We start from the raw sequence: 22,867 nt of genomic DNA on the forward strand, positions 1-22,867 counted from the left end.
ACAGTAAGAAAGAAAGCTCAAACGTATCGCAATCTCACATTCTTTTCTTTACTCCTCCAAACATTAATAGTATGAGAAAAAACTCAATCTACATGGCAGACCTGCAATTCTTCCGCATCTTTAATCACCTTGTTTACCAAACCGGTAGTAACGGAAACACGTCACAACAACAACAGAACCCACGTAGTTCTCAAAATATTTTCAGTTAGTTATTAGATAATTTGGTCACAAAACAAATTCGATCATCCGTTGATTCACTTGATTGTATTCCAGTAGGATATAAGATCGACAACGATCTTCATAAACTAACACGTTAGAACTGGAGATGGTTTCCACAATTTGCAAACAATGAAACCATAACGAAATATAAAATGAAATCATCTCATGCCTTGAAGACTTGGGAAATCTCACGAACAAGCCTCTGGAATGGAAGCTTCCTAATCAGGAGATCGGTAGTCTTCTGGTACTTTCGGATTTCGCTGCACATCAGACCACCAAAATCACAAATTCAGCATTAGGAAACAAATCTAAGTTGAATGAATATATAGATAAAGCAAATTCATTTGCTCAGAAATTCCATCACTTGCCGAAGAGCAACAGTTCCAGCTCTGTATCGGTGGGGCTTCTTCACTCCTCCGAAAGCCGGCACAGTTTTGCGCACCTTCAACCGAAAATGAAAAAGAAGAAACATGGCACATTTTGGAAACCCAAATGAAGAGAATGAATTTTGGAATTGGCAAGTACAAGAAGCAAAGGTTTTAGACAGATAAATCGGTGAGATGGAAAATCGCCTTGTTGTCGGTCGGCTTTTACATAACCGTAACAGTCCATTTCTGATACTCTCGATACTATTATTCGGCGACGGTTACCATTGACACGAGAAGAACTAGAACTAGAACCATGTTGAAAACGATAGTTGGATAAACAAGAGAGCAGAATTAGAACCTTGATCGCCAAATGCTTCCTTAGCCCCTTTCCTCCGTTCAAGTTGCGAGCAATTTGCTTTGTACGAGCCATCTGAAAATTCTGCTTTTTCCATTAAACAAACAAACCACCAAACAGAATTCATGTCATAAAACTTAGCCAGCCTTATAAGTCAACCTAAGGCCCCGTTCCGCTAACTGTAAAACAACTATTTATTTTTTTAACCAAAGTCATATATTGTGAGAGAGTGATCTGTTTCGTAAAACAGAAAATAAGTATTTAAGTAATAAGAACCATAGCGGAACGAGGTCTAAACAAAGGGAAAATTTGAGCTCTAATGCAAAAAAAGGTTTAGCAAATTGTGAAATTTGATACCTAGGGGTGTTGTGTTGGAAGATTAGAAGGAACTCGAGAAAGAAAGAGCGAGAAAATTGCTTCTTTTTTTCCCGAGAAACAAACGGAAGGAAGGAAGGAAGAGTGATTATGAAGAAGGTGGTGAGATTAGTGGGACGTTGGTGACTCTATTTATAGGTTTCTTATGAGGCGGTTAGGGGCGGGGTTTCCTTTAATGTGGTAAACAATCGTGCGGCCTGCAATTATTTATTTTGTGTTTTCTTGGTTTTAATTTGACGGTTTGGATGTGTTCTATTAAGTAATTAGAGGATTACGACACTAAAATTCTTGCTTTCTATTGGTTCATAATTGTGCCTCTACCGCCCCCGCGATTCTACCTGATCGATGTAGAGATATACCAATCATAAATGGTAAACAAGGAAATAAAATTGGTGAAATTTGGTTATTCTGAATTTTTAAAATTTTGAAATCCTCTTTTGTAATTATCTCTAATAATTATTGTGATTGAATTTCACTAAATTAGGAAATTGTTGAATCCCACTAATTAAGGAAGACAATATAGAGTGCAATACACACACATATGAATATTTTATGGGCAAATTTTCATAGTCGTCTCTCTAGTTTTACGGTTTTCTCAATTTCGTCCCTCTAGTTTCAATTGCTACCAAATAAACCCTGCAGTTTCTTTTACATTTCAAATTGGTAAAATCGTTAACACCATTAATGAAACTAACGGAAAAATATGATTAAAAAATTAAGTACTCCAATTTTCAATCTGGTTGAACTGATGCGAAGATCTTTTTTTTTTTTGGATCATTTTATCCTAGATGGTCGCAATAATTTTTGGCTCCAAAGCCTTTCAACGAGCACCCAAAGACTCTTTATTTAGTTTCAGGGCTCTCTTAGGATGCTTATTGAAAGGCCTTAGAGCCAAAAATCCATTATGACCATTAAAGATAAAAAGATCAGAAAAATAGGATTTTCTCAACAGTTCAAACAGATTAAAAATTGGAACATTTAATTTTTTAACTATATTTTTTAATATATAAACGGTGTAAAAAAATAAGTGTTCCAATTTTCAATCCGATTAAACCGGTGAGAAGATCTTATTTTTTTGATTATTTTATCTTAAATGGTCATAATGGATTTTTGGCTTTAAGACTTTTCAATGAGCACCCTAAGAGAACCCTAAAACTAAATAAGGAGTCTTCGGGTACTCGTTGAAAGGCCTTAAAGCCAAAAATTCATTACGACCATCTAGGATAAAATGATAAAAAAAATAAGATCTTCGCACCGGTTTAATCGGATTGAAAATTGGAGCACCTAATTTTTTAATCATATTTTTCTGTTAGTTCATTAACGTTGTTAACGATTTTACCAATTTGGAACGTAAAATAAAGTATAGGGTTTATTTGGTAGCAATTGAAACTAGACGGACGAAATTGAGACAACCATAAAACTAGATGGACGACTACGAAAATTTGCCCTTATTTTATTAAAACGGTAAGATAGGTAATCCACAATTTAAAAGGATGAAAACATAACCCTAAAAAGTGAACGGGATAAATACTTACGTGAGATAGCTTATTGAGAAGAATATTTAAAAACTACCATGTTTCTTTGTTCTTTTGTGGGTTATAAAAGCTATAATAGGCATATAAGAAAAGCACTCACTTGAAAGTTTATCTCAAATTGAAACAAATGTACCCTCATATTTAAAAAAACGTGATTGAGCTTGGTTTATATTTTTTTTAAATGAGTTTGAACAAGTTAAAAGCCGAGCCGAGCTCGAACTATTTGGTTCGTTTAGCGGTCCTAAGTAAAAGCATTGCTTTTTATAGGCCAAACAAACAAAAAGGAATTTAGAAATCTTTTAGTAGCAGATTTGCTTCCTTGCGCGCATGGTAAAAAGAGAGAGGTTGTTTTTGTCTGGTACTTAATTCCCCTAATGTGTATTTATTCATTAATTGATGTACACTACGATTTCAACCATCTTTTTCATGGCTAGCTGCAGCTTGCTTTGTGATTCACCATAAAACACATTAAAAAAAAAACTTGGAAGGAAGAATTAAACTACCAAACACACCTGCACACAAAAACAAAACTGAAAGTATTTCGCACCAGAGTAATAGAGTACTTTGATCAATCCACACTTCATAGCATCACAACTTTATTAAACAAATGCAATCACTAAAAGAGTACAATCACAAAGATGGGAGAGGATCAAAAGACACATAGGAGAATAACAGTATTATTTTCCCAAGTCTGAGTTTTACATTCAGAGGCCTGTCCTTTTTATAGACCAAAAGAGAAGGATCTATACAGAGCATACGACAAGCACTAACATTATGCAGCCCCTAAATCTTCCATAGGCTACCATAATCAAGAAGTACTACTAGCTTCTGTTTTTTTTTTTTGGTTTTGCAATCACCTACTACTATATGCTACTAGATTTGCTTCACACAGCAGCCCCCCACCATTTAAGAAAAACTAAGCCCTCTCACCCCTGATCCTCCTTGCAAGCTGAATATCTTTGGACATGATGGTGACGCGCTTGGCGTGAATCGCACAGAGATTAGTATCTTCAAACAGCCCAACAAGGTATGCCTCCGCTGCCTCCTGCAATGCCAACACTGCGTGGCTCTGGAACCTCAGATCAGCCTGCGCCCAACATTCAATAAGTACCTAAAACTCAATAATGACCTGTTCGGTTTGATAGCTTTCTCAAGTTTTGTTTGCTGTGTTTGGGTAGATCATGTGGTTAGGAAGGACAGAAAATGAGAAAATATAAGTCTCGTGTTCGGATTCTCAGATTCATATTACGAATTATCGATGTAACACTAACACGCATAACACCAAATAGACCATAACAAAATTTAGTTATTAGAGAGATAAAAAATCAGACCTGCCTTAAAGTCTTGAGCAATCTCCCGAATAAGCCTCTGGAATGGCAGTTTCCTGATCAGGAGATCGGTACTCTTCTGGTACTTGCGAATTTCGCTGTACCACCAAATCACAAACTCAGCATTACGGAAACAAATATGTCATTTGAATTCAGTAAAACCGTCGGAAGAGAAATTAGCAAGACGAACCGTAGAGCAACAGTTCCGGGCTTGAACCGGTGGGGCTTCTTCACTCCCCCAATAGCCGGGACAGATTTGCGAACACATTTAGCAACCTTCAACAAAAATTAAAAAAATTCAGGAAACAAAAACGGATAGGACAAATTCCCTAGTTGAAGAGTAGAAGCAGAATATTGAAAATCGAGAAACGAAACAGCAACGATGATAATAGCCATACATCGGCCAATATTAGAGTATCAATCGAGGTAAATACAGAATCTTGCTACGTAACGACTTAAACGATAAGTAACGACTTCTATCGAAAACCATGAGTTGAAGAACTAGAACCGCGTAAAAAGCGATAAACAAGAGAGTAGAACTAGAACCTTGGCCCCCAGATGCTTCCGAGGCACCATTCCTCCGGACTTGCGAGCAGTTTGCTTCGTACGAGCCATCTGAAAATTTTGCTTCCTTTTTTCCCGAGAAACAAACAGAAGGAAGGAAGATTGATTATGAAGAAGGTGGTGAGATTAGTGGGACGTTGGTGACTCTATTTATAGGTTCCTTGATGAGGCGGTTAGGGGGCGGGGTTTTTTTTCAGTTAACGTGGTGGTTGAATCGTACGGCCAGTAATTATTTACTTTGTGTTTTCTTGGTTTTAATTTGACGGTTTGGATGTGTTCTACTGAGTAATTAGAGGATCGTGACACTAAAATTCTTGCTTTCTATTGTTCCATAATTGTGCGTTTCTAGGTAATGTGTTTTGGTTTCAACTAAAATAATATCCATCGCTACTTTTTTTTCCAAAGTAATTGAGTCAATGTCGATCGTAGGGCTGACCATTATTTTTGATGTGTTTTCTTTAGCTTTGTTTAATGGCTTGGATGTGTTTTTCTAAGGTAACTTGTGGATCGTGACACCAAAACTCTCGCTTTTTATTGGTCCATAATTGTGTGTTTCAAGGTAATGTATTTTGGTGTCAACTTAAATAATTTTAATCTCTCATATATTTTCAAATGTATTGGAGTCAATGTCAATCACAGGGCTGACCATTATTTTTTATGTGTGTTTTTTATTTTATTTTAATATAGCTTTATTTAACGGCTTGGATGTGCTTTTTGGGGTAACTTGCGGATCGTGACACCAAGACTCTCGCTTTCTATTTGTCCATAAGCATGCATTTACATTTCATTTTTCTGTGACCTGAGTGAATTGTAGGGCACTAAATTGTACCGTCAATGCGGATCAAAAAAATTGTACTGTCAATGATTGTTCTGATGTGCTTTGTCAAGGTGTTTTAACGGTTATGATGTGCTTTCCAAAGCAAAATGTGGATTACGAGTCCAAAACACTCGCTTTTAATTGGTCCATATTATAGACCAAATGAAGGGATCCACAAATTAATCAGACTACTTGCAAATGAATTTATGTATGTATATCAGTGTATAGTTATGAAGCACGGGTACTTCAGAAATGTCACCGTACCCGTACCGGGTACGGGTACGGGTACGGCACCGGTACGGCAAAAACGTATCGGGTACGGCAAAATTTGATCGGGTACTTTTGATAATTTTGGGTACGGCATGGGTACGGCAAGGGTACGGCATGGGTACGGCAATGGGTACGTTTTAGCCAAAAATGATTTTTTTTTCAAAATTTCAGGGATTTTTTTGTAAATAATTTAAAATATGGGCTTATTGTGTAATTTTTTTGTCTTTTATATACACATACACGTTTACTGAGTCACTGAGAGAGGCAACGGTCTAGGGCTCCAAACCGGAACAGAAGACGTAAGTTCTCTCTCTTTTATATACACATACACGTTTACACTGAGTCAATGTTTGTAAGTACTGTTGGTATGTAAGGAACAAGGAACTCGTCTAGCTTTGATCTAGGCACGCTGAACTTGATGTATGAACTTCGAACTTTTATCTATGTTACTTTTTGTTGGTAAAATGGGTTTATATTTCATTTAAAGCAATAAAAAAATAGAAAAAAATTATATATCTATTCGCCGTTCCCCCGCCGTACCCGTACCCTACTTTTTTGGGGTTTTGCCGTTTCCCGTACCCGTATCCGTACCGTACCCGTACCGCGTACCGGTACCCGTGCTCCATAGGTGTATAGGGAGTACGTTGTACAACTTTTTTGGGCATTGAATAAATCGGAATCAACATGTACACCGTACCACAGATTTGGAGTAAAACGATATCCCTCTTGAATTCGATAAGACTAAGAGCCCTTATTTACATGAGAAAGCCGATTTGTCAAGCCTGCTTTTGTTCTTGATGGCATTTGGTTTGTTCCAATTGCATGCTGGAAAATTGAATCCTTTTGGTGAGAGGGAGGGGTTATGTTTGTGTCTATGTCTGCACATAATGTGAATATGCATATAGTTAAATTCCACGGACTCTGGTTGTTGTTGCTGTCGGCGATCTAGACGAAGAAGCTGCTGTGGGTGACGGTGGCATAGTGGGTAGAACCGACGGCGGTGAAGCCGAAGGGAGGCGTATAAGCGCGCGTAGTGGTAGTCTAGGTTGTTCTTTCAGTTGAGTTGTTGGAGGGCTATGTTTGTTCTTCTAAAGCAACTATATTTTCAAATGTGGTTGGAGAATATATGGCTAAAGAAATAGTAATACATTTCCCTTTGGTTCCCAACCTTCTAACTTTATCATCATCATCATCATCATTTATCGTAAGGCTATGATCTTTGGAGGATGTACAATCGTATGAGAAAAACGGAGAAATGTGATACCCTGTACATGATTCCACTGTATGGTGTTACTAGGAAATATATAAATGTGGTTTTTAATTACATACCCAAGCAAGAGTCCCTTTTTTCAGTCACTTAAGTGCAGTTTAGTGTGTGTGTGTGTGTGTGTGTGAGTTTTAAATGCAGTTTAACGACTGAAAATGTGCAAGGCAGATCAGTGTGGGTGAGAGTTTGAGGTGCAGTATGTTGAGATATCTTTTCGGAAAAAGGAAAGAAAAACTTGTATTTTTTTCTTCTTTTTTGTATGTTTAGTTGTGATGCCTTGGTGGCTGATTATCAATTTCAAAGGATTTGGAAGTGGTTCGCATTTTTTTCCTATTCTTTTGATGGTTGTTAGACTTACGATTTGATGCATATATAATGGAAAGACGGGAAATCTTTTCTTATTGATGAATATCATTTTTTTTAAAAACTTAGTCGTAGTTAACCGCATTTTTTCAAAATATATAAAATTTGGGGCATGACAGCTGTGGGAGGACCCCCCACCACTTCCATCCTAGTTACAAGTCAAAGTGGATAACGATTCTGACTATACTTATGAGAATTATCTACTCCCTCTGTCCGTCTTTGTTAGTCCGCAAACATACTTTTTTTCGTCCCTAAATGTTTGTCCATATTTGAATGTCAACGAACAAATTGTGTCACTTTTATCATTTACCCTTGTCTTCAAATACTGATTTTTAAAAAATCAAAAGCAATCATGATGTTTGTCATTTACTCCCTCCGTTCCAAAATGACTGACCTTTTTGGGATTCCGTGTCATTTTAAAATGCTTATATCTTCCGATTTATGAAGTTTTATGTTATTTTGAAAACTTTGTTTAATAGAACTAATTAAAATCTATCAAACAAGATCCATATTGCATATTTTTTAACACTCACATTGAAAGATATAAGCAATTGAAAATGACACGCTTTCCCAAAAAGGCCCCTCATTTTGGAACGGAGGGAGTATCATTTAAAAATTGGAATGCTCAATTTTGCAAGGGATCGAGAGTGGCGGCAAATTAAAAAACAAATGACTTTAAGTATTTGAAGGGTAAAACTGGAAAGATAAAAAAATTATTAAAAGCCATCATGATGTCTCCAAAAAACAAAAAATTGGAATCTCCAAAACAGACTAACAAACACGGACGAAGGGAGTAGGTTTTTGGTGGCGGCAATGGGCCACGGGATATTTTTTTGCCTGCTTCAGACTCCTTGGGATCAGTTGGGATTCACCATGATGGAGTTAATCTGTTGTAGTGTCACCAAGACTTCTTCCATGGACGGGCGGTGCTTTTGTTGTAATTTCAGGCATTTTAATACAAGCTTAGCTGCTTGGAATGCAGCTCTTGGAGGGTACTGATTCTCCAGCCTTGGGTCCATGATTTTCTTCAGCTTTCTTTTCTCAGCTAGGGAAGGCTTTGCCCACTCTATCAAGTTAAGAGCTCCATTGGGTCGTCTTACGTCAACCACCCTTAGGCCCGTTAATAGTTCGAGCAACATCACTCCAAAACCGTATACATCGCTCTTCACATACAAATGACCTGTGGCAATGTACTCGGGATCTGCGTAACCGTATGAACCGATAATGCGCGTTGAGACGTGTGATTTGTTGTCAGCAGGACCCAACCTTGCCACCCCAAAATCCGAAAGCTTTGCATTGAAATCCTGCAAAATTCACAGATGGGGTGTAAGAGGTTGGAATCATATATCTGTCCTCACAAATTCCTTTACCCATGTTCTAATGTAAGTATACAACCCTAGCTAGCTAGGACCATGATATGGCATGGGGATATCGAAATCCACAAATCTTGAGGAACAATCACGCTACGAAGAGTGCACTAGAACCAGGCACGATATGTGTGGAGACAGAGAACATCGTTCCAATATTAGATTCCTGTAAATGGCTCCAGAAATGGGACCACTCCACAGGAATGAGGCAGTCTTAGTAACACAGCTATAGGATTCTTTCGGTCCTTAAAAATTCATCAACCCATCGAATGGAAGTATGCAACTGGGTTTCCATTAGAACTCTAGCTTACATCTCTGGAGACGCAAGATCCGGTGCCAAGTTAAAGCCCATGCAAATGGCTGTAGAAACGAGGCCAAGAATCCAATTCCGATCGTATGTTCCATTGCAATTTTAGAGTCTCATTACGCAACTGAAAATCCTATGGGAGAGTGAAAAATATTACTACTAGTCCGCGTGCACAAAGAAAGAGTTAGAGTTTACCTTGTCGAGCAATATATTCGATGCCTTGAAATCACGGAAGATCACTTGATCCTCAGATGTGTGCAAGAAAGTGAGGCCTTGAGCCGTCCCGATCGCTATATTGAGCCTCGTATCCCATGGAATAGGATCTCCACCCTCTGGCGAACGGGCGCAGTAAGTAATTTAATTTTTCTTATTTGTTGAACATGATTTAGGCTTTTGAAAATGAGAAAAACTTTATTACAGATCTTTTCGTGAATAAACGTTTACGGAGCCAGATCGTGTGCATTCAAAGTGTATTGGACGGTCCGGATTTTAAAAAAACTATTCGTGCGAAGAGTTAAATTTTTCCGACGAATAATTTTTTTAAAATTCGGACCGTCCAATACCGAAACGGACGGCTGAGATCATGCAGCTCTACAAACGACTTAATCACGGCTGCTCCGTGAATAAGCAAACCTCTTTGAAAATACAACGCATGTGGTGATGTATGATTTTGGACATGTACTTACTTCTGAAGAGGTGGGTTTCTAAGCTTCCTCCCTCCATATATTCGTAGATTAGGATGAAATATTTCTCTTCCCGACAATAACCCAAGAGTTGAACTAGATTTGGATGGCTAAATTTCCCCAACAAGTCCACCTCCGCCTGCACCCCACAATTCTATGATCCATTAAAGATAATAGTAAATAAATTATCATATCAAAAAAAAGATAATTATAAACAAGGCTAATGCTAGGGTATTCCCTTCTTATGTGGGGATATACCGTATCCCCCTTTAATATAACCACTTGAAAGCATAACATTAAACGAGTTGAAGGCATACCACTTTTCCAAATGACAAAATGACATAACATGTTATGCCATTTGTGTGGATCATTTTTGAAAATGGCATAATATTTTATTATTATTATGATATTAGATCATAAACTTTTTTAAAAATGACACAACATAATTGCTCGAAGACATAACACTTTTTTAAAATGGCATAACGTAACCACACGAAGACATAACATTAAATTTTTGGGAGACATAACTGTGTCCCCTTTGGGTGGGGGACACCATGGTTTTTCCCATTATTCTAATTAGCAGAATCTCTACAATTGAAGCAACCATTACTTGTTCAGATTTTCTCGTGGCAGATGGAAACGAGGATACCAAAAATTTTAAAAATCTTTTGTTTTTTCTCTGCTAATTAGGAGAAATTTTCAACAGAAACATGTATAAATATACTCATCTGTTTAATGATTTGTATAAAATTTAAAATATTTTGTCATAATCAACCATTAACAAACGCTAATAGTAGTAGATGAGAACGGCTATAATAAACACCGTAAAAACTGAAGCAAGATATGCAATTCATATTTTGAGCTACAAAATTTCATATATCACCGCAAAATCTCATAATTGATTACCAAAAAAATTCGTGTATTGAACCACAAAAATTTATAAACACCACCACCAAAACTCATAAACAATAACACATAATCAGATATTTTTGGGCCACCATTTTTGACTTATGCACCGTCCTTTTGGACCAAAAATTTGTATACAATACCAAAATAATTCATTTCCAATACCACACAAATACATATACACCACCACAATAATTCATATATAAACAATCATAAAATCTCATACATTGAACCACAAGTCCACAACGATTCATAAAAGTAAGCCACAAAATTCATAAATGTGTACCGTACACACTTTCGTAAGATGAACTACAAAAATTCATAAAGTAAGCCACAAAAACTCATAAAAATCATCCGCAAAATTCGTATGTGGGGGTGTGTATTGGAGGAGTCATTTCCGTGGTAGATAAACAAGCTTGATCGAGTCAATAAGTGGCCTGTTCAAATTTAATTTTTAAAACTTAAACGAATTCTTAAATAATTTAAATTTTTATAATTAGCCAAACTGGTACGATCACTTGAGCATTAGTCTTAGTCAAGTTGATTATAAGCTGAGTTCGAGTAATTTATTTTATAGAAACTGGTACAACAAAAAATCTGTACCAGTGGGTACAAACCCCTCTTTGGACCCATTTTGGGTCTCAAAAAAATGATTGGAGTCGTTCATTTTGTTTAAAATACTTTGCTTATAGTCTCTATAAAAAATAAGCTTGATCCAGTATCGGTAAGAGTACTTACGAAACATCCAAACTTTGCTCTAAAATTCAATGGAGCAAAGTTTGGATGTTTCATAAATACTCTTTCCGATACCGGATTAAGCTCATTTTTTGCAGGGACCATAAGCAAAGTATTTTAAACAAAATGAGCGACTCTGATTATTTTTTTGAGATACAAAATGGGCCCAAAAAGAGGTTTGTACCTACTGGTACAGATTTTTTGTCTGTACCAGTAGCACCGTTCTTTATTTTATTCTTAAATTAAACAATGGTATAAGCGTACAATCAGATGGTTGAGTTGTTCAAGCTCAACAAATCCTGAAAATTTGTTCAAGATTCCCAAGAGTGACTAGAAATCAAAAATGGCAAAATCAGCTAAAGATTTGACAAAAAAAATTTCTTAAAAATAAAAAATAGTCACTAAACACTAAAGAATACCAACTGAATTAAAAAAAAAAATCATCTAATTTAATCAAAACACATACTAAATTACCTTCCACTCTTGGAGTCCTTGCCAACTATCAAGTTTAGATATCTTGATGGCGACCGGCATTCCGACGCCGGGCTTCGACGGCGCCAAGGTCTCCCTATCCACCCAACCCTTGAATACCGTCCCGAATCCTCCCTCTCCGACCACCGCCTCCGGCCTGAAGTTCCTTGTTGCACTCTGCAGTTCCGCGTAAGTAAAATTTTTCAAGTTCGGAGTTATAATTCTCCCGCTCGGCGGCACCACCGTACCTCCTCCTCCTGCCGCCGCTGAACCTCTGTTTTCAGCTCCGTGTCTGTTGTCACTGCTTTTGCTCTGCTTTATTGCCTTTTCTTTGCCGTCAACTAACAGAAACCAAGACGATGATGAAGTCAATGGATATTGGTCATTCATCGGAAACATGACTAAAGGAATGAATTGATTGGAGAAGAGATTTGGATTTCTGGGAAAGTATTCAAAATGAAAACCTGACGAAACATTCCAGTTCATCTAATTTTTAAATTATATAATAAAACGTATATGTATTGGGTTTAATAATGGTGATACCTGAGGTTGATGGTTGGGTGGCGATTGGGCTATGATTCTCCACCGGAGATGCCAAACAGTTTCCCATCTCTCTCTCTCTAGAAAGTAAGAAAGAAAGAAAGAAGGAAGAAGATTACTATTTTGATGCAGGCGTTGAAAAGGGTTTTCTGTCTCTTCTTGTTAATTCAGCGAAACAGAGGAGCCACAGCAGGGAAACAGTCCAGAGGAAGAAAACTCTTAACACCTACGCAAGATTTAGTCTTTTTCACGGAGGCTCTGTTCAGGAGCGGCACAATTTCAGTCATTTATTCACGCAATCAATAGTCGAAATTCGTTTTTAATTATGACCGATCACAATTAATTCTTTCTCAAATTTTTTTTTATTAATATCTTGACCTTCCAAAACACTCGTGGAAGGTCATTGAGTGCTCCGCGAAGTAGATTTTCTCCCTGCGCAAGAGATATAATGTAGGAAATAGTTGTGTATACTGATGCGGACTGGGTCCACACGTTACCTACCAACCATTCTGTTTTCTTACACACGACTTTTTCTTTTCTTTGTTAGTGCATTTCTCTGTTTTTTCCTCTCGGTGAAACTAGACACTGTTAGCATTGGCATAGCCAGGAACGAAGAGCTCTGGGGGCACTACAGAAACATCACCTTTAAAAAAAAAATTGTAACAAAATGATACGACAATTTATACAAACTTTCTTCGCTAAAAATACTAGCAAAAACCAACATATTCATCAACCCACATAAGAGTTAATAACATGTCTACAAAAACTATTGTAGTCACAAACAAAAGTTTGAAACGGTGGGGACTTGGATCCTCCGTCTGACTGGGCCTGTTCGAGTCCATTGTCCGACTCCTATACAACGTCATTTTGGGTGTTGAAACGGCAAGATAGAAACTTTCTCTTCATTTGGAACTATGGTTCTCTTAGGGCTCTTCAACGAGAGTCCGAGCTAGAAATTAATTATGACCATTCAGGATAAAATAATCAGAAAAATAAGATCTTAGCCCGACTCTATCGGTGGGGTGAGTCTTGGAAACTGGAAAGAGGACAAAAAGATAGGAACAATATTTTCTTAAAAAGTTAAAAGTCAAAATTTAAAATAAAATAAAATAAAATAAAATCCGGAATTTTACAGCAATGGGTACATATGCCCCCACTCATCCCTTCATAAATCCGCCGCTAAGTGTTAGTTGCGGAGATTTTAACTTCAGTCAAATGCATGAAAGTATACAGTGTCTGGAGTGGGCTACTTCCTATGAACTTCCTATGATCACGAACGATTTGGACCAGAAGAGGAAAAACTAGCAAAAGGGCTGAAGATAATGTTGTGTTGTGCCACTGAGCACATGATGTGAGATAATTACTAAAAAAAAAAGACTCCTATTGATTTGCATTCCTCCATTCTCTTTCGATAATGAATGCTGATAAAATGAATTTTCTTTTCATCAAAAGTGAGATGGTTGTATTGATACATTCGGTGGCACTTACAAAACAGAAATCATTATAAAGAATTTGGCAAAACTAACAACTCTCGTAAAATAAGAGACAAAACTCTTACATATCAGATGACAAATCGTTGATCTGGAGAGATGGAAGAAAAAAAAGGAAAAAACAAAGAAAGGGAGGCGGAATAGTACCATGACCTTCTCCTCCCACCGCCACGCATGGGTATGGAACCCATAGGGGGGTTGAGAGAGACAGGGTCGAGAAAAATGATACTATTTAAAATGAATTTCAAAACTACAAAAATGGAGAATAAAAAATGAGAAACTCCAGCTCCCAAACAACCGCGTCATTCGAAGGCCATCACTTTTCTCATGTTCTTTTATTAGGAGTACCAAGGCATGATTAAATTGAGGGATTAGAAAGGTCGTAAAGTGCGGATCAAAAAAAAAAGAAAGGTCGTAAAGTAATTGAGAGAGAGAGAGAGAGAGAGAGAGAGAGAGAGAGAGAGAGAGGACAAGCTGAAGGTTTGACCTGAATTAACTGACCCCATTCCTTCCATTAATAATTTAATATAGGGAAATTTTTAAAAATGGTCCCTCTAGTTTGGACGAGTTCTCATTTTCGTCCCTCTATTATTAATTGTATCAATTTTAACCCTGTAGTTTTCATTTCATCTCAATTTCGTCCTTCGCCCTGACGCCGTCCATGAAACAAACGGAATTGAAGGGCAAAATTGTCATTTTCTTTCACAGAGGGACCAAATTGAAATTTTATACAAACCAGAGGGATTATTTTTAAAATTTTACGTTTTACTTTCGTTTTTTGTAAATAAAATAAAAAAGACCATAAGTAATGTATTTGACAACGGAATTATTTTTTATTGGGTAATCAAACTATATTGAAAAATTTATATTTCATTACACATTACAAAAATATTAGAAAATGCACAAATCAACCCCTTAGCTAATGTCTTTGTATCATGTTCTTATAATCGTCTTATTTTTTCACCCAATAAAAAAAATGTTTAAAATTCGTGTTTATTTGTTATATGAGTGATCTTATGAGTGAATCCCAAAATAAATACACTTATACCCATATTTTAATGTATTTGATCTCTTAATATTTAATAGTGTTTCATTGCTTAATTAAACACAATTATCATAAGGGTTGTTTTTCGAATTTTCTCATATTTTTTGTGATGTATATAATAAAAACTTTACAAAATTTCAACATATTTTTTATTATTCAATATAAAATGAGATGAGAAATATATTATATATGATGTATTTTAAATTTATTTACAAAAACAAAAGTAAAAAATAAAATTATAGAAATAGTCCCTCTAGTTTACATGAAATCTCAATTTAGTCCATCTGTGAGGAGAAATGACAATTTTGTCCTCCAATTCTGTTTGTTTCATTAACGCCGTAAGCGAGAGGGACGAAATTGAGACAGAATGCAAATTATAAGACTAAAAGTAACACAATTGATACTAGAAGGACGAAAATAAAAATTCATACAAATTAGAGGGACCATTTATAAAAATTTCCCTTTAATATAGAGTATATGGACCATATGGTAGCCCCATTTGAAGTCTAACGGTTTTTTTTTCTTAAATAAGTCAATTGATTTTTTTTATTCTTATTCAATTTTTTTATTACATTTGTTAGTTTTTTATTGATTTTTGCGGATTATTTTATTGTCATGACGAGATAAATCTAAAAAATAAAAAAATTACAATCAGAACCCTGGAGAGATTTTGAACCAAAGAATTTAAGAAAGAACAAACGCCTAAGTTTGGGATTTGAAAGAAAGAAAAAAAAAACCTTATAAGTGTTCTGGAGCAAGAGTGTTTTAGAACCCTCCAACATGAGATTTTCAGTGTCAAGTGGGTATCACGTGGTATCTGCTCGGCGCATCAGGACCGTCTATTTAGGTTTTGGACGGCTTAGATTTGGAGAGAGGGTGTGGGGGTAGACCTGGGTAACAGGTCGTGTCGGGTCATGTTCGTGTCGTATCAGTCGGGTTCGTGTCACAAACCACCCAACTCGAACCCGACCCATTTAAAATTCGTGTTTCTCGAGTCGTGTCATTTTCGTGTCAGAAATGCTCAATCCTAACCCGTTAACTTCGTGTCCGATTCGTGTCGTGTTATTGTGTCCGTTGCCCAACTCTATATAGAATTACATATATACCATATTATATATATATATATATATATATATATATATATATATATATATATATATATATTCATGTTAATGGGTGATATAGGTTATTAACCGTGATAATCGTGTCAATTTCGTGTCTCACGTGTTCAGCCCGAACCTAACCCATTTAGAATTCGTATTCTCGAGTTGTGTCATTTTCATGTTTCGTGTAAAAAATGTTCAACCCTAACCCGCTAATTTCGTGTCGTGTTATCGTATTTCGTGTCCGTTACTCAGCTCTATGTGGGGGTGAGAGGAGAGATAGTATTTCAATCTGCGCCATTCAATATACTTTTGGACAGCTCGGATATACCTGTTCGAGCACTACTTCAGCCAGGTAACATAGTACCCACCTGGCATCCAAAAATTTATTATTTATCCTCCAACACCTCGTATTCACCGTTCAGATATAGTAACTGGCCGTCTCGAAGCAGCCTCTCAATTTCATTTTTGGGATTTTAATGCCTTGTTCGTTTTTAAAAAAGAAAAAAGAAAATTCAACTCAAAAAATATTCATTACCCATACTTTTAATCATTACTCTTTACTTATTACCCCTATCTCTAATCATTATTTTCATTTATCTTTCTATCTCTTTTCACTTATTATCCATATTTTCAATCATTATTCTCATAAAAAATTTCTCAAAAACTCATTCAAACACAACATTAAATGCTTTGAAAGTCACGTTAACAAATAGAGGCCTTTAGAGCATCCACAGTGGAATAATCAAAAGTTGCCACATCATCTTTTGGTTATGCATTTAAGAGGTTGCTAAGATTAACAATATAGAGGTCTACAATAGTACAATCAAAATTGAATAACCAAAACTTGCCATATCACTTTTTCAACTTATAAAAATCTAAAAATTGTGACATAAAAAACAAATTTTCCAAAACAGTTTTGAAAAAAAAAAAGTTTTAATAAAAAAACAGTTTTGAAATAAAGTGTTTTTGCAAAAAAAAAACATAGTTTTGGGAAAAACAGTTTTCGCAAAAAAAAAAAAAAACTGTTATTGCAAAAAAAAAAACTTTTTAAAAAACATTTTTCTTAGAAATATGTTGAAAATGGAAGAGAGAGAGAATGTTTTTGTGTAATGATGGTGTATTTGATTGCGGAAACATGGTGACAACTAAATTTGGTTATTGGCAAAAAGTAGCTAGTTTTGATTATCTAAGAGCCAAAATTTGATGAGTTGTTAAGAGGTTGCTAAGTTTGATTATTCCAATGTAAGCTCTTTTTTGAGAAAATGTTGCTAACCTTAACAATATTTTGGTTTTAATTATACCACTGTGGATGCTCTTACAACAGTACTATATTGTGGTTACTTTAACTAGGGTTGGTTAGAGCATCCACAATGTAATAATTAAAAGTGAAAAATCAAAACTTGCCACATCAAATTTTGATTATCTATTTAAAAGTTGTTAAAGTTAACAATATCAAGTCTCACATTGTTTATTTTTTGTCCATAATCAAAATGAGTTGGCAAAAAATCAAATCTAACGGTTAATTTTTTTTCTCAATCTAATAGTCTACATTGAATGACATTCTAGTAAAATAAGTGAAAGTAGAGAGCATTTGTTAAAATTCATAAAGTGACCAATATTGTTAAATATATAATCACTTATCAAAGTGGAGAGTGAGAAGATGTGAGGTCCAATAAATTTGATTATTGGCAAAAACTTGCTAGTTTTGGTTATCCAAATGCCCAAATTTGATGAGTTGCTAAGAGGTTATTAAGTTTGATTATTACAATATGTACTTTTTTGAACACACATTGCTTATTTTAGCAATTTTTTTGTTTTGATTATTACATTGTGAATGCTCTTAATTCTATTACTTTCCCATGTTTTTGAACGATATTCCTTTCCCTTTGTAACCGTTTCACTTAGATTTTTGGACTTTTGTCCTAATTCAATTTTTTTTCCGTATTTGTTAATTTTAAGTCTAATTTTTGTAAATTATTGATTCGTCTCGTCTAGACGAATCGGAAAGAGTAAAAAATTATGACTTTTATCCAAATTTGTTAATTTTAAGTCTAATTTTTGTAAATTATTGATTCATCTCGTTAAGATGAATCGAAAGAGTAAAAATTATGACTTTTATCCAAATTTGTTTTGAAATATTCAATACAAAGCTGGGTCCGGCTCTTTGCACTTTATCTTTAGATATTTTTTAAAATTATTTGAGTAAAAATTATAATTTTTTACTTTTCTAATTCCTTTTGTTGAGATGAATAAATAATTCATGAAAATTTGACATAATAAACAAAGTCGTACTGTTTCTTCCCATTGGAGTGTATGACTCGTAAAGAACACGATACTACAATAACAAATGCTCCCTCCGTCCCTTTTTAAGTGTCCTGCTTCGTAATTTCAACTTATTAAAAAGACATCATCATTATACTTTTCACATCAACTTTTTCTTCCGCTTTCCCTACTTGCCCATCATCATTACACTTTTACTCACTTACTTTTTAAAATAGAATATACTTTTAAGGACAAAATAGACAATTCATCAACTTTTACCAATTAACTTTACAAAATGGACACTTATTAAGAGACAGCCCAAAATGAAATACCGGACTATAAATAAGGGACGGAAGGAGCAACAAATAAACTTCTTTACCAAAAAAAAAAAAAAACTATTGATAATTTCATCAATTCCCACTGGACAATTCTATATGTGAAGAAATGGTTGTAGAAATTTCTTAAGAGAAGTGAGATTGTTTCTCTAAGAGTTGAGTTAGACATAAATTGATCCGAACATCTATTATAAAAATAAAATTAAAACTTGGAAGGAAGAAACCACCAAACAACAACAACAAAAACTAGAAGTATTTTTTTAGAAAAACATCGAAAGAGAATGTATACCAAAATGGAAATATAACACTGCACCAGTGTAACACAGTACTTTGCATCAATCCACAATCATCCACTACTACTAATACTAATAAACTTTCAAAGCAACAACTACTACTAATCCTTTTTTTTTGTTGGTTTTGTAATCAACTACTTGGTACTACTCTGCCTCACAGAATCCCACGCCATTTCAGAAAAAACCTAAGCCCTTTCACCCCTAATCCTCCTTGCAAGCTGAATATCTTTCGGCATGATGGTGACCCGCTTGGCATGAATTGCACAGAGATTGGTATCTTCAAACAGCCCAACAAGGTATGCCTCTGCTGCCTCTTGCAATGCCAACACCGCATGGCTCTGGAACCTCAGATCAGCCTGCACACAAAATTCAACATTCCCATAAGTACCTAAAAAGTCAGCAAACTCCAAAAACTTTACCATGAAAACATCAGTACATCCGTTCATGGGCAAATTTACTGCAAAGGACATATCCATTACCGACCTGTTTGGTTTGGTTTTAGCAATTCGGTGGGTAACCATAAGAAGGGAAAAGAAAGAAAGGTTTCACATGCTTTTGCTGATTTCTTTGGCGAGAAATGGTTAGATATTGAGAAAATCGCAAGGAACAAAACAGTAATCCAAAAACATTACGATGAGAAAAGCACAATCTACATGAGAGACCATTCTTCCTTTCTTTAATCATCTTGTTAAAGAAAATGGTACCAATTGAAGCACGTAATTCCGAACATGTTTTCAGTTACTGTTTCGTGACAAAGCAAGTTCAATAGGATATAAGACAACGATCTTCATAAACTAACATGATAGTATTAGAACTGGAGATGGTTTTCATAATCTCCATTTGTAATAAAACTGAGTAATTACATATTACGCATATAGCACCAAAGACATGATTGAAATATCCACCAAACAGACCATAAACAAAACAGAGCAGATCAGGTCTCACCTTAAAGTCCTGAGCAATCTCACGAACAAGCCTCTGAAATGGCAGTTTCCTGATCAGGAGATCGGTACTCTTTTGGTACTTGCGAATTTCACTGTACATAGTCATCATCATATCAGAAAATCACAAATTCAGAATACGGCAACAAAGCTGAGTTGAATTTAGTATTACTACTATAGAAAAAGAAATTGCGAGACGAACCGAAGAGCAACAGTTCCAGGCCTGAACCGGTGTGGCCTCTTCACTCCTCCAGTAGCCGGCACAGTTTTGCGAACCACCTTCAACCGAAAAAAACACACCAAGAAACACAACACATTTAGGAAACAGAAATGGAGAGAACAAATTCCCTAGTTGACAGAGTAGAAGCAGGGCATAAAAACCGCCGTATCCGCTAAAGTAACGGAATATCGGAGAGTATTGTTCACTAAAAAATGGTATCGGATGTCTAAAATCCCACAACAGCTGATACGATACATAGAATAACCCCGAGTAGAAGAACTAGAACCAACAAGGAGAGAACGGATTCCCCAATTTGAACCTCATCGAAAACGAGTAAACAGAGAAGAATAAGAACCTTGGTCGCCAGATGCTTCCTCGGCGCTTTTCCTCCGGTCGACTTGCGAGCGGTTTGCTTCGTGCGAGCCATCTCAGTTCTGCTTTTCCAAAAAAATAAACAAACGGAACACATGTCATTAAACAGAGCCAACCCTTGTAGGTTCAGTAATTCATTATAATCGCACATCAAAATCAACTTATTCATGAGGATTTCTAAGAATCCAACACGGATTTCGTCTCCACACCCTAACTAATCACCCGTGCTGGAATATTCGGAAAAACCACGTAACAGAATACACGTGACGTGAAAGAGAAAAAAAAAAAAAAACCGAGTCAATCTCATAGGTTCAATATTTCAGTATAAAAACAGAGGAAAATCTCTTGATTCATGAGAATCTCCGAGAATCATACTGATTTCGTTCGAAAACTACAAACCCTAACTAATCACCGGAGTCAGAATAGTATTCGTAAAAACCTCATAACAGAATATACTTGTAAAAACAAACAGAGTCAACTTCATAATTTCAATAATTCAGTATAACAATAGAGGAAAATGTCTTTATTCATGAGAACTCTTCAGAATCCATACAGATTTCATCACAAAACTCAAAACCCTAACTAATCGCTGGAGTCCGAACAGTATTCGTAAAAAACCTCACAGCCAGAAGGAAGAAAAATCCATCCAAACAGAAAACATGTAAAAGCAGAAACAACACAAAAACATCCTTTTATTCACGATAATTTCTCCGAGAATCCATACTTAGAGTCTTAGACTGAATGGCATTTCGTTAGAAAACTGAAGAAAAACCCTAAGTAGAACCGCCAGACTTGCAATGCTAATTGAGAAAACCTCATAACAAAAATATCGTTTCATTCACGATACCTTGGTGCGTCGGAAGGATTTGGAGGAAGTTGAGAGAGAAAGAGCGAGAAAGCTGTAATTTTCTCGAGAAACAAACAGGGAGGAGGGAAGGGAAGAAATGGTTATGGAGAACGTGGAGGGAAGTGGTAGTGGGAACGTTGTGAGTGGTTTTTATAGGTTTTTGTGATGAGGCGGTTAGGGGACGTGGTTTCAGTTAAAACGTGGGGGTTTTAATCGGACGGCGAGTAATTATTCTTGTTGTGTTTTCTTGGTTTAAATTTTGACGGTTTGGATGCGTTGTATGATGTAATTAGAGGATTGTGAAACTCAAATTCTGGCTTTCTATTGGTCCATAACACCATGTGAGATTAAAAAGAGAGAGAGAGAGAGAGAGCGAGAGAAAAAACTAAACTACTTATTTTCCAAAAAATGATTTCGAATGTGTTTTCTTGACCAATTTATTTAACGGCTTGGATGTGCTTTATGATGTGTTTTATGAGATAATTGGAGGATCATGACATTGAAATTCTTGCTTACCATTGGATGATGAACATGCATTTTTTTTTTAAGATTACAGACAATTTTATTGCTCAAAAATAACAGAAAACTGTCCGAAGGCTACAAAATCTCATAATCCAGAGCCTATCGTTGGGTACAAAGACCTTAACGACTGGGTTATCCAAGGACGAATCCACAAGGCATTGGGAGGGTACTCACCTGTGCACATGAAAATAAGCTCCACATGGGGATAATACGCGAACGGTAATGAGGACGGCAACAGTAATTTAACCACATGCACTATATTTCGTTTTTTGAATTTAAAGTTTTTAGCGGATCGTACCACTAAAATTCTCGCTCTTTTATTGGTCGAAGGTTGTGCATTTGTGTGTATTTTTTGTTCTAATTAAAAAACCATAAATCACTTTATATTTAATTTCAAAAATGTTTGGGTAGATCCAGCGGTTCATAATTATTTTCAATTTGCTTTTCTCAAGTTTATTAATTTAACGGCTTGAATGTGCTTTCTGAAGTAACTTGTGGATCGTGATATTGAACCTCTCACTTTCTATTGGTCCATAAGCATGCATTTGTATTTTGTTTTAACTTGAGTTTCATAAATCACTCCTACTTTATACAGTGATCCAAGTAAATTGTTTTGTCTATAATTAGTTCTGATGAATTTTTTTTTTTTAAAACTTGATTGAACGGCTTAGATGTGCTTTTCAAGATAAATTACGGATCATGGACCAATGTGAGCGTATAACTTGGGAGATTAATGGTTTCCACCATCCATTGTAGGTTCTATGGTGCGATCATTGTAATAATTTGAATAGTTCAGTGAGCTCTACAACATAAACAATTTAGATTACTGCTGTTAACGCACGGTGAAACCCACAAATGGTGGTGATGAAAACAGTGGGGAAGCAGCTCCTCTCTAGTAATGGGCGAGGAGATTACTCTTTAGTTCTGCCTTTTCTGGGCCCATACCGAGCCTACATTGATGATC

At 35.9% G+C, this 22,867-nt stretch overlaps 3 protein-coding genes across 4 annotated transcripts; all 3 read right to left on the reverse strand.

The window, feature by feature from the left end:
- Positions 1-3,635: 3,635 nt before the first annotated feature.
- On the reverse strand, positions 3,636-4,812 carry LOC131333265 (histone H3.3-like). Its single transcript, XM_058367709.1, has 4 exons — positions 4,727-4,812; positions 4,371-4,456; positions 4,188-4,278; positions 3,636-3,939 (listed from the first exon to the last, which is right to left on the reverse strand). The coding sequence occupies exons 1-4, from the start codon at positions 4,793-4,795 to the stop codon at positions 3,769-3,771; spliced, it is 417 nt and encodes a 138-aa protein (XP_058223692.1). The 5' UTR covers positions 4,796-4,812; the 3' UTR covers positions 3,636-3,768.
- Positions 4,813-8,174: 3,362 nt separating this feature from the next.
- LOC131333264 (probable serine/threonine-protein kinase PIX13) lies at positions 8,175-12,671 on the reverse strand. The gene is made up of 5 exons (XM_058367708.1): positions 12,474-12,671; positions 11,934-12,271; positions 9,822-9,957; positions 9,331-9,467; positions 8,175-8,765 (listed from the first exon to the last, which is right to left on the reverse strand). The coding sequence occupies exons 1-5, from the start codon at positions 12,538-12,540 to the stop codon at positions 8,319-8,321; spliced, it is 1,125 nt and encodes a 374-aa protein (XP_058223691.1). The 5' UTR covers positions 12,541-12,671; the 3' UTR covers positions 8,175-8,318.
- Positions 12,672-18,934: 6,263 nt separating this feature from the next.
- LOC131333267 (histone H3.3a-like) lies at positions 18,935-21,521 on the reverse strand. Of its 2 annotated transcripts, none has more exons than XM_058367711.1 (5): positions 21,382-21,493; positions 20,518-20,599; positions 20,145-20,221; positions 19,947-20,037; positions 18,935-19,357 (listed from the first exon to the last, which is right to left on the reverse strand). In XM_058367711.1, the coding sequence occupies exons 2-5, from the start codon at positions 20,587-20,589 to the stop codon at positions 19,187-19,189; spliced, it is 411 nt and encodes a 136-aa protein (XP_058223694.1). In that variant the 5' UTR covers positions 20,590-20,599; positions 21,382-21,493; the 3' UTR covers positions 18,935-19,186. The 2 variants fall into 2 exon arrangements, with proteins under 2 accessions (XP_058223694.1, XP_058223693.1); XM_058367710.1 differs by having other exon boundaries at positions 18,940-19,357; positions 20,518-20,596; positions 21,382-21,521.
- Positions 21,522-22,867: the final 1,346 nt, after the last annotated feature.

The sequence above is a fragment of the Rhododendron vialii genome, chromosome 7a (genome assembly GCF_030253575.1).
Source record: "Rhododendron vialii isolate Sample 1 chromosome 7a, ASM3025357v1".
NCBI lineage: Eukaryota > Viridiplantae > Streptophyta > Magnoliopsida > Ericales > Ericaceae > Rhododendron > Rhododendron vialii.